Raw genomic sequence first — 12,899 nt, 5'->3', positions numbered from 1 at the left:
GGCTTATGAATTAACCATTACCAATGGTTATTTTCTTATTAGAATTAAATACAGTAGCAGGAACTGAAGTAAATGCAGTGGAGGAGGGGGGTTTCCGAGGCTGTTCTGTTCAGAGGTGTATTATTATTGATTAGGAGAGCTATACCATCTGTCAGTGGAGTGGATCACGACCTCTATCTCACCGTTTGGTCGTCTCCGTGCTATTCCTTAACTGTGGGAATAAACGGGAGTTCTCACAATGAGGCTTTTACTAGTCAGCTGTGCTCCAGTGGTTTTTAGTTTCACACTCAGCCTAGCGTGTCTCCGCTGAACACCAGTCACTGTCCATGACACTTGGAGCAACGTGGAATCCTGCTGCGGAGTGTCGCCCTTTTTTTTTTTTTTTACACCTCTGTCTTCCACACACTGTCACACAGACTGACAGGGTTTCTGTTATCACGTCTCTCTTTCTGTCCTTCCTCTACCTATCTGCCACTGGTTTGATATTTTTACTCTGTATGTATGTCTGTCCAGCAGTCAGATGAGCACGTTAAGTCAAAGTGAAGCTCAGTTAGAGATGACACCTCAGGTTTGACTCCTAATAAATCATCAATGTTGTCTTTTTTAACTCCTCTGTCCGTCCTTGACAGTGTTCCCTCCGAGTTCATGCTGCAGGCACCCTACACCAGCTCTCTCATCTGCTGCGATGGTACAGCCGTGTCCAAGCCGTACCAGGTGTCCTTCGAGCTGCCAAGGATTGTGGGATGGATCTCTCTGTTGCCCAAGTTCCCACGGTCGAACTCCCAGGACCATCAGCAGAGCTCAGCACTGCTAACCTACTGGAGCCTGAAGAAATCCAGGATGTGACCACACAGCTCCCTTTTGTCGGGGGGCCCAGGCCCACCATGACCAAACTTAAAGTACATATTTTTCATATTTTTCTCATCACATTGAACCTGTCAGTATTTGTCAAAACCGCAGTTCTTATTTTGCACACGTCATCGGTTCGTGTTTTTTTTCCTGCTAATTCAACCTTCAGAAGTGAAGTTTTCTGGTATTATTTTTGCTCGTGGCAGATTTAGTTAATTGTCAAACTTTTGCTTTTCCTGTCACGGCGTTAACACTTTAAGTGCTTTCACTTAAAGGATTAACATTTTAAGAAGGCTGTTTTACAGTTGTTTTTTAAATTTTTTTTAATGTGAATGTCTCCCCCTGGAGGTTTTGATTGACGTGTATTTATCAGCCTGGGCAAAATTGCGTAAACGCTGGCCTTTCCCTAAAAAGTAAAATAATCAGCCTATGAGTTTAAAAACTCAGGTCTGTTGTCTCACAGGATCCTGTTAGTAATTCAGACGATGCACATTTAGTCTATCCTCATTTCTAAAATGATGAAAACGATAAATCCAGTCCAGCAAAACAGACTTTTATAACCAGAACAAGTCATTACTGTAAAATTTTGCTGAGATTTCGCTGACCTTTCACTGCTCAGCCTTTACACTATACACTTGGCCGTGTTCCTCTGCTCTTCTCAGCAAATATGTTTGTGTGATTTCCTGTTGGCTGAGTATTAATACCAGTCTGTAATTGAGTGACGTGGAGAGAGAGAGCGAGAGGAAGTGAGCGAGGCGAAAGGAGACGGCAGTAAAAGTGAGTCTGACCGAGGAGGAATGAGGCGGGTGGTCAGGAGGGGATGTGCCAAGGCGCTGGATGAGTTTTAGTCAGACGGCCACAGATGTGCTCAAATGACAGTCTTTAATGGCACTTTTAAAATCAGCCATTAAACTGAGAGAAAGGCATGCACGCACACACACACACACACAATGGACACCATTCTTTTTTATCTGTGTAGAGGATTACAAAGATAGCTACATGTCGCCACCGTCACGTCTGCGGTGCAGCTGTTGTACTGCCCCCGCCTAACTGTGTGTCTGTTCATACCAGCTCTTATGTGGCTGCATGTTTCTGCCAGTAGAAGTGCAACGTCTGACACGGTGACATGCAATCCATCAATGCCGCTAACTGGAGGCGGAGGGCTCATCTCCCTACACTACCAACCATATAAATGGATCATAAACTCTGGCTCACTTCCGTTAACACACACTCGTGCGTGCTGTTCAAACCGCCTGTGCAGTGATGTGTGGACGCACAACCTGTGAACTAAATGTAAACCGAACTGTGGCCGCGACTGCAGATTACAGGATGAAAACTGCCGTCTGCTGTTGCTCCACAATATCAGACTCAACAACATGTTTTTAGGATTCCGTGAGTGTCATTTTTCAGTAGCAGCATTCAGTCACCCATCACCATCAACACCCCCCCCAAACACACACACACACCACCACCACACAACAAAAGCTCTGGAACACCTGTCCACTGTATTGACTACAGTGTATTTATACAGTACTGTGTTAAAAAAGACTTTAGATGAAGGTGGTTACATGGTTATTCCCCCCAAAAATATTGTTTTCATTTGTTTTCATTATTGGTAATTAATTCTAGTCTGTTTTTGTATTTATTTTTATTTTAGTTAGTGATTTGTTTTACACCTAAAAATACAAAAAAAAGTCAATCCATCAATCATAATGATACAAACATCTCTTCATATTCACACTTAATGAATCTCAATGTGAAAAGTTCAAATAACTGAGCAGTGAAGACTCGCAGTGACAGACAGACCTCTTCACATTGTTCCTTAATTATATGTGTTGACAATTAATTGTGTAATACAAGAGGGCAATCAACTGGGTCCTTAGAATGAGCCGCTCTTCACAGTATGTAGAGCATTTCAGGGATTCTGTGTTTTTAGGTAATTATTTTTCCTTTATGCAAAACATAATTAATAGTTCTAAACCTGCCACATTATGGCATCAGTCAAACCTAAAAGTTTATTAAATTAATTATGATTTAAGAGATTTAACAAAAAGGTGAGTGAAAAAAAAAGCTTGACACAAACCAAACTTGATTAGTTGACAGTTTGATTGAAACACTAAATAAAGTAATACTAAAATAAAAGGCTGAAATAAACATCGATAATCCATAATAAGTGCAGCTAAAAAACATCATATATTTGTCATAACAGCCAGTTGTACAGACTAGAGCAGACCAGGGATGATGTGAAGACCAGATAAAACCACATATTTTTCCATGAAACAAAATCTTGCATTCATTTAAACCTGTGACCATTTTTCCTTTCACACCTTATCTAGTTCATAGTCGGTGGGTGAGCTGTAGCCAATAGGTTGGTGCAGCCAGTAAAGGTCACCGATCCATCACTGGACCAAAGAACCACTTACATGCCTTCACAGCTTATGGTCAATTAAGAGTCTCCAATGAACCTTATTCAGGACTCTTTGGTTTTACTTAGAGGAAACCTACTCACCAGGGAGAAACAGAGGCAGGAGCTCAGCCGCTGTGGTACTTAATATAATGGCCTTTTTACCGACTGTGACAAAAATGAATAAGTCCACTTCAGTATTCCTATGCTGTTTTTATCTAACCGGAATACAAGAATGAAACCTATGTACCTGGAGAAATATTTAATGTTGTAAAAGTCGTTCATTTTCTTACCAGAAATATCTTCATAATTATATCTTCAGGGCCAAGAAGGCACTCGTAGCCTCTTAGTGATTTGCCCCATTACAACCATTAGGACCACCTTACTTCAGGCATTCAACTTCAGTTTCTATGGTAACCCCAGCATATGTGTGTCTCTCCCTCAGGAGAAAGGCATCGAGGCTATCTACACTCCTCATCCGTGCCCTTCCTGGACCCTCCCGTGGGACAGCTTACCAGCAGCTATAAACCCTACTGAAGGTAACCTCAAATCTCCGTCTCTCAGCTCGTTCCAATTTGCCCCCCTCTGCACTTTACTTTTGCTCCGGCGCGTCTCCTCTGATCTCTGATGATTTCATAAAGGGTGTGAAATGGTTAAAATATTGATTTGATTAATCGCAGGCCAGTGATTAATCACAAATAATCATGATTAATGATATAATCAACTTTCCTAATTTTTAAGGGGAAAAAAACGTATTTTTCTCTGTGTTGATGGAACAGAAAGACAAAACAATAACACGTAGATGTATGTTTATATATCACAATTCAAATAATGAATTTATGCAGAAGAAGAAACAGTGTTTCACCACCGATGCTCTGTTTGCCTCATAAGTGGGAAGTGGTGCGGGTCTGTGACATTACCTCTACCATAAAACCACATTTTAAATCTTTCCAGCTTCTGGTTGAATGTCTCCCAAAACTAGGTTGTAGTTGATGTGGAATGTCAATGGAAAATGTTTGTCCAAAATGTTCCACTGATCAGGAGATAAAAGATTTGGAATGATGCAGCCAGAGCCCCGACATGAATCAACTCTAAAGTCAGTAGTGCCAAAAATAAGAGAAAAGCTGCCCAGGAGACGGCCTTGTGATCTGACTCATTTAAAAACATTTGTACGTCCAGAGCTGTCATCTTGGCAGACTCCTGTTTTCATTTAAAATGAACAGCCTTCTCTGTATGTCACATTTGTCAAGGCAATAATTCTAAATTTAAATACCTTGACCTACATCCTAAGACTGGACAATTTGTGTGTAAACTATTCATTAATTCGTTCATTCATTGATTGTCCAAACTCTTATCAAAGATTAATGAAGTCAACACGGTCTAATTCTCTGTCATTCTTTGAACCATCAACATGCAATGCAGATTAAATATTTTGTGAAAATGTATTTGCTAACTGCATATTCTTATTTCATCACATGTTGACAAATCTTAGTCCAACCCGCCTAGAGGATGAGGTTATAATTTTTTTTAGTAAAAAAAGAAACTCCAGGAAGTTGAAATCTGTGTGTATTAAAACTCAAGCCACAAGTGATGCATTTTGAGACAGATGCTTCAGGCTGTATAAAATTTGACCACGGGCTGCAATTGGTCCCTGGGCCAGAATTTGGACATGCCTGGCCTACAATACTATAATCACCCAACAAAGCAAGACGCTGTAGGGCAGCAGCTGGGGGCTTTTGCAGTGGAAAGAGGGGGAAGGGGGGGGGGTTACAGCGAGGTAAATAAAAAGAATCTCTGTATTTCCCACTTTTTCCCTTGCTCTATGAGAATAGCAATTTTATGGTAATTACAGTGTTTAAAATAATGTTCAGTTCAGGGGAGCTCAGCAGTAGACCTATCTACCTATATATATATATATATAAATATTTAAAGTGGATATAACAATTAATAACACAGTGTGAAGTATGATAATTGGATTCAATCTTTTGACTCTGGTTCTTTTAGCTGATAACTCTGTTATATTTGACATGTATTTCTCCAGCGGTGATGAACCCATTCCTCTGCTCCTGCTCTGTTACTGGACTGGAATTAGTCGTAGTTACATTAAACATTTCATAACAGGAGTGTACTTCACGGTGTGGGCAGCATGTGTACTCTGAGCAGGAGAAGCGAGGGTTTTTTTTTTTGTGCTGCACTTCTGTTGGTACTCTGCATGATGAACAGCACTGTGGATATCTCCATCCTGCAGTGCTTGGCTGGTTGGTGGGTCACCCCTGTGTTTTCTGTGCTGTATAATCTAAGAGTAGCGAAAAACAAAAAGGAAGCCAATTTGTCCTGGGCTTCTGTGCGTGGGCTTTCCTAACCATCTGCTTTTGCACCGTGAACAAATGTCTGTGTACACCCCCGTGTATACTTTACTGTGGATTTAAGAGCAGTATATATGAAGTACGATGTTCCATACCTGTATTATTAGCATCAGATGCATTGGAATTAAAGTTACAACACTTTGGGCTCAGCCATTCAAAGCACTTTGATAACAATAATAACATGTTTAGTGTTAACATATTACATTTTCAGTCTTTGATCCATGTTTAATACTTGTACATATAGGATCAAAACTTTTTTTAGTTGATAGTTATCTCTTCACGTTAATATGAATATTTTTCTCTTTTTTCATTTTAAATGCACTTATTTATTCATTATTTATTCATTACATAAATTAAAATTCAAATAATTTATGAGTGTTCTTCTTTTTTAGCATATTAAGGCAGTGGTCCCTGACCGTTATCTTCATCACTTAGTGGACATTCCAGGCGACCCCACACGGGGTTGCAACCCTAATGTTGACAAACACTATATTAGGGAAAAGTGTAGCGCAGTAATGAGCATTCGAAAGGAATGAAATACCATTGTCAGGGTGAACGAAGTCCTAACTGTTGTACATGTAGGAAGATTCATGCTCTTTCCTTCTGCTGCATGAGGCTCAAGTGTGTTGACCCAACTAATTTGCATTCAATAACAACAAATCCTACACACAGATGGTCAGGTATGCAGAGTGTATAGAGAAACAAAGGGACCTCTGTGAGTGTGAGGTTGTTTTTTTTTGTCTCCCTCGTGGTGAGAGCCGTCTGCAGAAGGGTAAACAGCGACAGCAGTGAACACAGGGTGGGCTGTTGTGGGGAGCAGCCACTGTCTTGTCTCTGGCGCTTCACCTAATAAAGGGGTAGGCAGCGAAAAAAGCAGGTACAGAACGAGGTGGTGTGTGACAGGAGAAGATTGAGATAAGGGTGAGACCGCACGAGGGGAGACGGGGGTTATCAGGAGACCACAGAGGAGGGGAAGCAGGGGTGTGCAAGACAATGAGGCAGGGAAATAGAAAGGAGCGCTTGTGAGGAAACCACATAGCTGTCATGCTTCAGACGTGCTGCTATTAGACGCTCCAGGCTTGTTTTGGTACAAGTGGATGGGATGAGTTTTCATGTCTTTGTCTTAGGTTACAAGACCATGACAGAAGTTGGACCGCTGCGGTGGAAACTGGCACCGTTTGTCTGTGGCCTCCCGTTGTAACTGCAGCAGAGATGGGATTTCAAGCGTGTGATGGGTTTTTATTAGGTTAATGTGGTTATGTTATGAAAAAAAGACTAGAAATTCTGGTTTAAGAAACTTTTGGTTGTAGTTGTTAATTGTTATCAGTGTGGTTTACAAGAGTGTGTAAACCTATAATTAACTTTAATTACTTTTAATATTTTTTGCGCTTTTCTTTTGCCGAAATTGAACTTTAATTACTTTTAATATTTTTTGCGTATTTTTTTTGCCGAAATTGATCGCAATAATTATTGGCAAACGGTTTTACCACTGTTTTACCTGTCACTGTCTTATTTTGGGGTAACTGCAACCTAAAATTTGATTTTGGGGAAAAAGAAATTTAAAATTTGAATTCCTCTTAAAAAGATTTGTATAATGGGAATATAAAAAGTAGATTCACATTTTCTTTTTCATGTAACGTTAAACTCGCCGGACTATTTTGTGTCAAGTCACTTACCCCGCCGTGATCCTGTTCTGCCCGTAGCCTGGCAACTAATTGAGTACTTAATGGGTTTGATTGTTGCAGTGATGACTATTCAGCAGCGCGATGGCCGTTCCTCGCCTTCCCCGAGGCAACATTTAACACAGGCCACATTCAATGTTTGCAGCTCAGCTGGAACTTCCCGCTCTCCAAACATCTTCCTGCATCATCATCATATTCTCAGCCTGAATAAATTCCCCAAAGTACCACAGTACTTTAGAGTACCTGGAGTTATGGTCGACTCATTTCACTGATGCACATGAAGGCGTTAAGGAAGATGTGTTTTTTTCTTGCAGTGTTTGTTTTTAGCTTGTTAAGATGCTAAGTATGTTCTTACATTGGCCGGAAACTAAATTTACTTTTAGAGTACATTCGGGAGTTTATGGTCCGTTAAATGTTACGTTGTTCGGGCTCAGGGAGATTTTCACGATGTCTCAAGCAGATTAAATAAACATATGAGGAAGTTTCTTGCACATTGTCCAATAATTCAGCCAATAATCCGTCCACCTATTCTGGCTGTAATACACAGTTGATTTGCGTTGTTGAGAAACTATGAGAAAACGTTTTTGTCTCAACCTTCCCATCATGCATTTGTGGGGGAAAAAAAGGAAAAGCCACAGTGTTTAAAAAAATCTCTTTAAATAATTGATCTTGCTTTTGACATTTTCTCTTATTTTCCCAGTTTCCTCTGAGCTTTGCCAATAAATTTCTTTTGTAAGGCAGTAATGCAATTTTTTCTTTCTTCTTCTTTTTTTTATTGAGACCAACTTTCAATTTACTGTTGTCCCTTTAGGGCAAAGATGCTAGCCCATTTCCAATGTTTCTAATGAATTTTTTATCCTTTCTTCGCAAATATTCCTGATTTTCCTTTTATTATAGGAATATTATAGGCCTTAAGGAATAATATTCTACTGCTGCTACCTGCATGTGTAAAACCGTGCTCAGAGTTTGTTTTTTTTTCTATCTTTTTCTGCCTACCTCCAAGGAACAATGCGTTTGTGTTGAACACTGTCATTGAATTTATAATTGAACCAAATTACGTAGTCCCTGTTATTGAAGCCAGACATAAAAGACTGTGTCGCAGCATATGGTAATATCAGTTACAATTCAAAAAGGTTTGTTATTGACTGCTGCTCAAGACGTGACTCTGAACTCTGGTGTTGGGTTCTGGGTAAACACCTCATTCCTTTGAGCTCCAAAGCCTCCCACAGTGAGCTGCGGCTCCTGAATCGCCCCTCTCACAGCTAATTAATTGAACTCATTACAGCCCTCAAATTGAAGATTTGAAGATGCACAGTAAACACGGGAGCAAGCACAACAGGCAGCCAGCTCCGTTAGACCCAATTAGAGGGATAATTGGTGCTTTATTTCTACGATTTAAGTTCAAACAGATCTGCACTCTCTGGAGGTTCAACCCAGAGTCTGACTGTTTGCGTTGATGTTTCAGTCGTGCCCATTGAAATGCACGGCCACCGGCTGCCTCCGTTATGAGCTCTTCCCAAATGTCAAACCATGAATATTCATGTGCCTCGTTTGGTTTGTTTCATTCACTAATCTCTGGTGAAGGCAGTGCTCTGTGTTCATGTAACAGTTGCCTGAACCTTTCCCAGGGTTCGGTGGAGTTGGACAACACTGTGGTTTTCAAGCTGTAAAAGTATCTATTAACATTCAACCAATCAATCACATATGTGGTTTTCAAGCTGTAAAAGTATCTAACATTCAACCAATCAATCACATCGTTTTCTCCATAGAACAACAAGTCTCACTTTTTCAGTAATTAAAAAATATATTTTTTCCCCCAACAAAATTAAGTTCAACAACCCATTAAAGTCGGCGTTGATGCTAAAGGTTTTCCAAAACTTTGTAATTGGTTCTGCATCACGGCTTGCAGTCCCTTTAGGACGTCTTACTGATCACGTTGATTACATTTAAATAAGAAACATTTGCTGCAATTCTGCCAGTGACCATAGATATTTTATACAAGTACTTTACTGTAAGTAAACTAGAAGTACTTGTGAAAACAACTTGTGGACTTGAATGACGTAGAATTTACTTAAAACGTCAGAGTTTACAGCAAAACAAATAAAATATTGTTAATAATATTGTTATTAATACAGAGAAGACAGTGATGTGGACTCTACTATTGTTGGTGACGTGAATCCAAAGAAAGTGAGACTGACACAGAGAGGCAGAGACAGTTATTGTACCAGAACCGGATGGTTCCTCCTGATTTTATAAAGATTTTCCACAGTGTTTCAAACCAGAGCAGCGACCAAAAATGAGCAATTAAAGCGGGGACAGTGATGGGCCGCTCTGTGCAGAGAGATGAACTGTCACTTCCTGTTAGTCACTTCCATTTGCTCATTTTGTGACTCAGTACATTCTGTGATATAATAGCTGTCGAAAGACTAATTACAAAAGACAAGGAACACTTCATCTAGTCGGGCTGAATTCAATTATTCTACTTCTGCTCTCATCCTGTTGTGTTTTTTCTTTCTTTCTCTGTCCGGTTGTATATCACGTCTGTGCTGCCAGAACAGTCGGTGTCAGGCTGCTGTCACCTCATAGTGACACTGAACTTTTTCCACCAACAGTTTTTTTAACATTTTTATTGCATTATTTATTTGCAAGGAAATATACTCTTGATACAGCAACGGGATGTGAGTTTTTTTTTTCCTTATTAACTGTCAGAAAATTGCTGTTTTGTTGATTGATGCCCTGATGGACTTTCACTAAAATGTCATGAATAGCTTTTTACTGTGGCATAAAAGAACACCTTGGTTTTTTTAGGTGCCTGATTTTTATTTTTATTTTTTTTGCCTGCAGAGACTTCGAAGATTTCTCATGAAAATGTAGATGAAAAATTAGGAATTAATTCAGTTTAAAAAGTACTGAGGCAGTTATCTTTGAACATAATCAAACCTGTTCTGCTGCTGCTGCTGTTGAACAGTGCTTTTGTCACTTTTAAATGGTCTTTCTCTGAGTAAAGCAGCAGTCACTAAAGGGTGGACTTTGGACTCAGACAACGTCACATCGAGCCTTTAACTGCCAAACAGTGACGTCAGTGACATCATTGTTGTTGATCCGAACCTACGATCCAAAAAGTAGTTTTATATAATTTCAAGAAAATACTTCTTATTCGATATATGAATAGATGTACTCGTTTTATTTCACTTACTGACTTTATATGGACTATGTATATTCATTCACTGACTGATGAAATATAAAGGTCAGAATGGGAGGCGTCCTCCAGACCTTCACCTCAGGAGAGTTCCTCAGATTAGACCTCTGTGAATTTTATTTAAAAGTTCTACTCCTGAAGTTTATACTGATTTTACTGACCTAATTTGACCCCTACATGACCCAAGTATTAAATACAATTCCAGATTTGTTATTGTAAACTGTAACTGTAGACCAATCAGGCGAGCGACGTGTCCTATTGGTTTTCAGCGGTGGAACAGTGTGATAGAGAAATCTTCCTCTGGTTCAGGTTCCTTCCCTCAGGTGGAGATTCTCCTCAGGTTTTACACCCACATGCTGTTGGCTTCCTGCTATAGGGGTGGGTTGTGTTTGTGTCAGACAAGACCAGAATTTGTGAGAATCTGCAGCTTGGATGGAATGTTTTTCAAGTGTGCAGGTGGCCCAGGAAGACACAATGATTCATCTAAATCCTGCTCTCATTATCTCCAGGAAGTATCTCCTATACGGCGCTAATGTCCGCTCGCAATCCCCAGATCCTTGTTCCACTTTCACAGAAAGGAGAACATTTTCACAATGCAGTGGCATTTGTTGACATTAGGTGTCGGGGTTTTATTTTCGCAGAGATAATAAAATGCCCATTTCGGGAAACGTTTAGTGTTTAATGGCCTGCTGTCGGGCGTGATGAGTATTTGTTGTCAGTGTGTTTATGCCGCTTCCACGGAGGAGGCGCGCGGACTCCTTTCTTTCCCTCAGCGTGGCGCTTCGGGTTTGACAACGTAGCATTTCACGAGGAAATCAGGAGATGCAGGAATAGCAGTTGGCTTAGCGCCAGAGAGTCTTTATTTATCCTTGACTTGGCACTGCAGGAGGAGAGCTGAAAGTCACACTGCAGGGTTTTACAGTGGAAAGCAAATAGACATTGACACGACCCTCCACAGATGCCAAGGCTGGGCCACTTACTCCCTGGTTTGACAGCTTCGACAGGGAATGGGAAAGTCAAGGATGAAGGGGAGGCATGTGCCGTGAATGTGAACAACTATTTAGTTTTCAAAGCTAGATTGTAATTGAAGGGCTTTCAGGAGAGACAAGAGTCAGGTCTGGTGCATTTCAAATACAGTTTTGACTTCTTTCTTTTGCTGTAGAAAAGGATATTTAAAACTTTTTTGAAGCCTGTGTTCAGTGGTTAAAAAATATTTGGCCATAAAAGAGACTTTCATTTACCGGCAGAAATGTGTTTAGTCTGCGTTTAATCTCAGGTCACGCACACTTCTGCTTTGGCTGATTGACTTAGAAATCAAGACCTTGTTGGATATGCTTAGTTCTTATTCGTGTTCTTTATTTTCAGCTCCATTCGTCATCTCCCTGTTTACACTTAAAAAATACCACAAATATTTTGGCAAAAATACTCTTTTCAAAGTACTTGAGACAGTACAATTGTAGCTGTGGTTACAGGTCTAACATACAGAGCTGAAATCAGACGACCTAATGATGTGGTCAGTTTAAAAAAGTGATATAAACTAAATAATAAACACCTCTGACATCACCTACTATTGCAGTAATACTGGCCAGTCCTACAACACAGATATATGTCATTTACAGAATACATTAACTTACTTTGTCCATATAATTAACATGTTTATGCTGTTGGTGTGAAGTCAATAACATGATGTTTTGTGCTTCTTGTTTGTATCCAGAACTTTGACAGCAATATCTTCTTTTTTTATTCCACAACAAACCAGAGCTGGAGTATTTTTGCCCTGTAAATGTGCAGTGTCATAGCATTGCACATATTATGGTTTCAAAGCCAGGCCACCTTGTTATAACGCCCGGGGAAAATGCTGTATACTGGAGATGTTTTCATTTTGAAACAGTGCAGTAAACACCACACAGACACCACGCTGCTCCAGGTCTGTCTCGATGATGCACTGCAAGGTTGTTCAGCAAAAAATAATAAAAAAGCAAAATATGAAATTCGACAGTAGATTCAAAGCTCAAGAGAGTTCTGGGTTTTTTGTCCCCGTCATAATTCAGAGCAAATATTTTGCTGAAACCACAGTATGAATTATTAGTTTAATTGCATTAAAAAAAAAACAAGTTCCCAGTTTCTTTATATTAGTTATTGTGTAGCACCTTGGTCAACCAAGCTGTTTTTGATGTTAGTTTTTTTTTTCATGACTTCAACAGCCTGGTATTGTATATATTAAGTTTTGAGACTTTATTTGTTTATACCATTGTTTACCATTAGTGTACATCAGGAAGAAAATTGGACTTGGAAGACGTTGCTTTTTTAAAACCAAGCCACGCAGACAAATGAGGAATGTGTTTTGGCCTGTGCGAGGGGCGAGTGGAGCTACAAAATATCGCAGACCTCCCGTCTGC

At 39.9% G+C, this 12,899-nt stretch overlaps 1 protein-coding gene across 2 annotated transcripts in view; it reads left to right on the top strand.

Annotated features, from left to right (window-relative positions):
• Positions 1-12,899, top strand: part of gstcd (glutathione S-transferase, C-terminal domain containing) — a 36,966-nt gene that overhangs the window by 2,020 nt on the left and 22,047 nt on the right. For both annotated transcript variants that reach the window (XM_008316671.3, XM_025058726.1), the window contains exons 3-4: positions 630-899; positions 3,699-3,792. In XM_008316671.3, coding sequence (XP_008314893.1) covers positions 630-899; positions 3,699-3,792 — 364 coding nt within the window. The remainder of the gene's footprint in view (positions 1-629; positions 900-3,698; positions 3,793-12,899) is intronic.

This window comes from Cynoglossus semilaevis, chromosome 9 (genome assembly GCF_000523025.1).
Source record: "Cynoglossus semilaevis isolate Cse_v1.0 chromosome 9, Cse_v1.0, whole genome shotgun sequence".
Classification (NCBI taxonomy): Eukaryota; Metazoa; Chordata; class Actinopteri; order Pleuronectiformes; family Cynoglossidae; genus Cynoglossus; species Cynoglossus semilaevis.
Note: the sequence above shows the minus strand (reverse complement) of the source record. Positions and strands in the feature narration are given on the sequence as shown.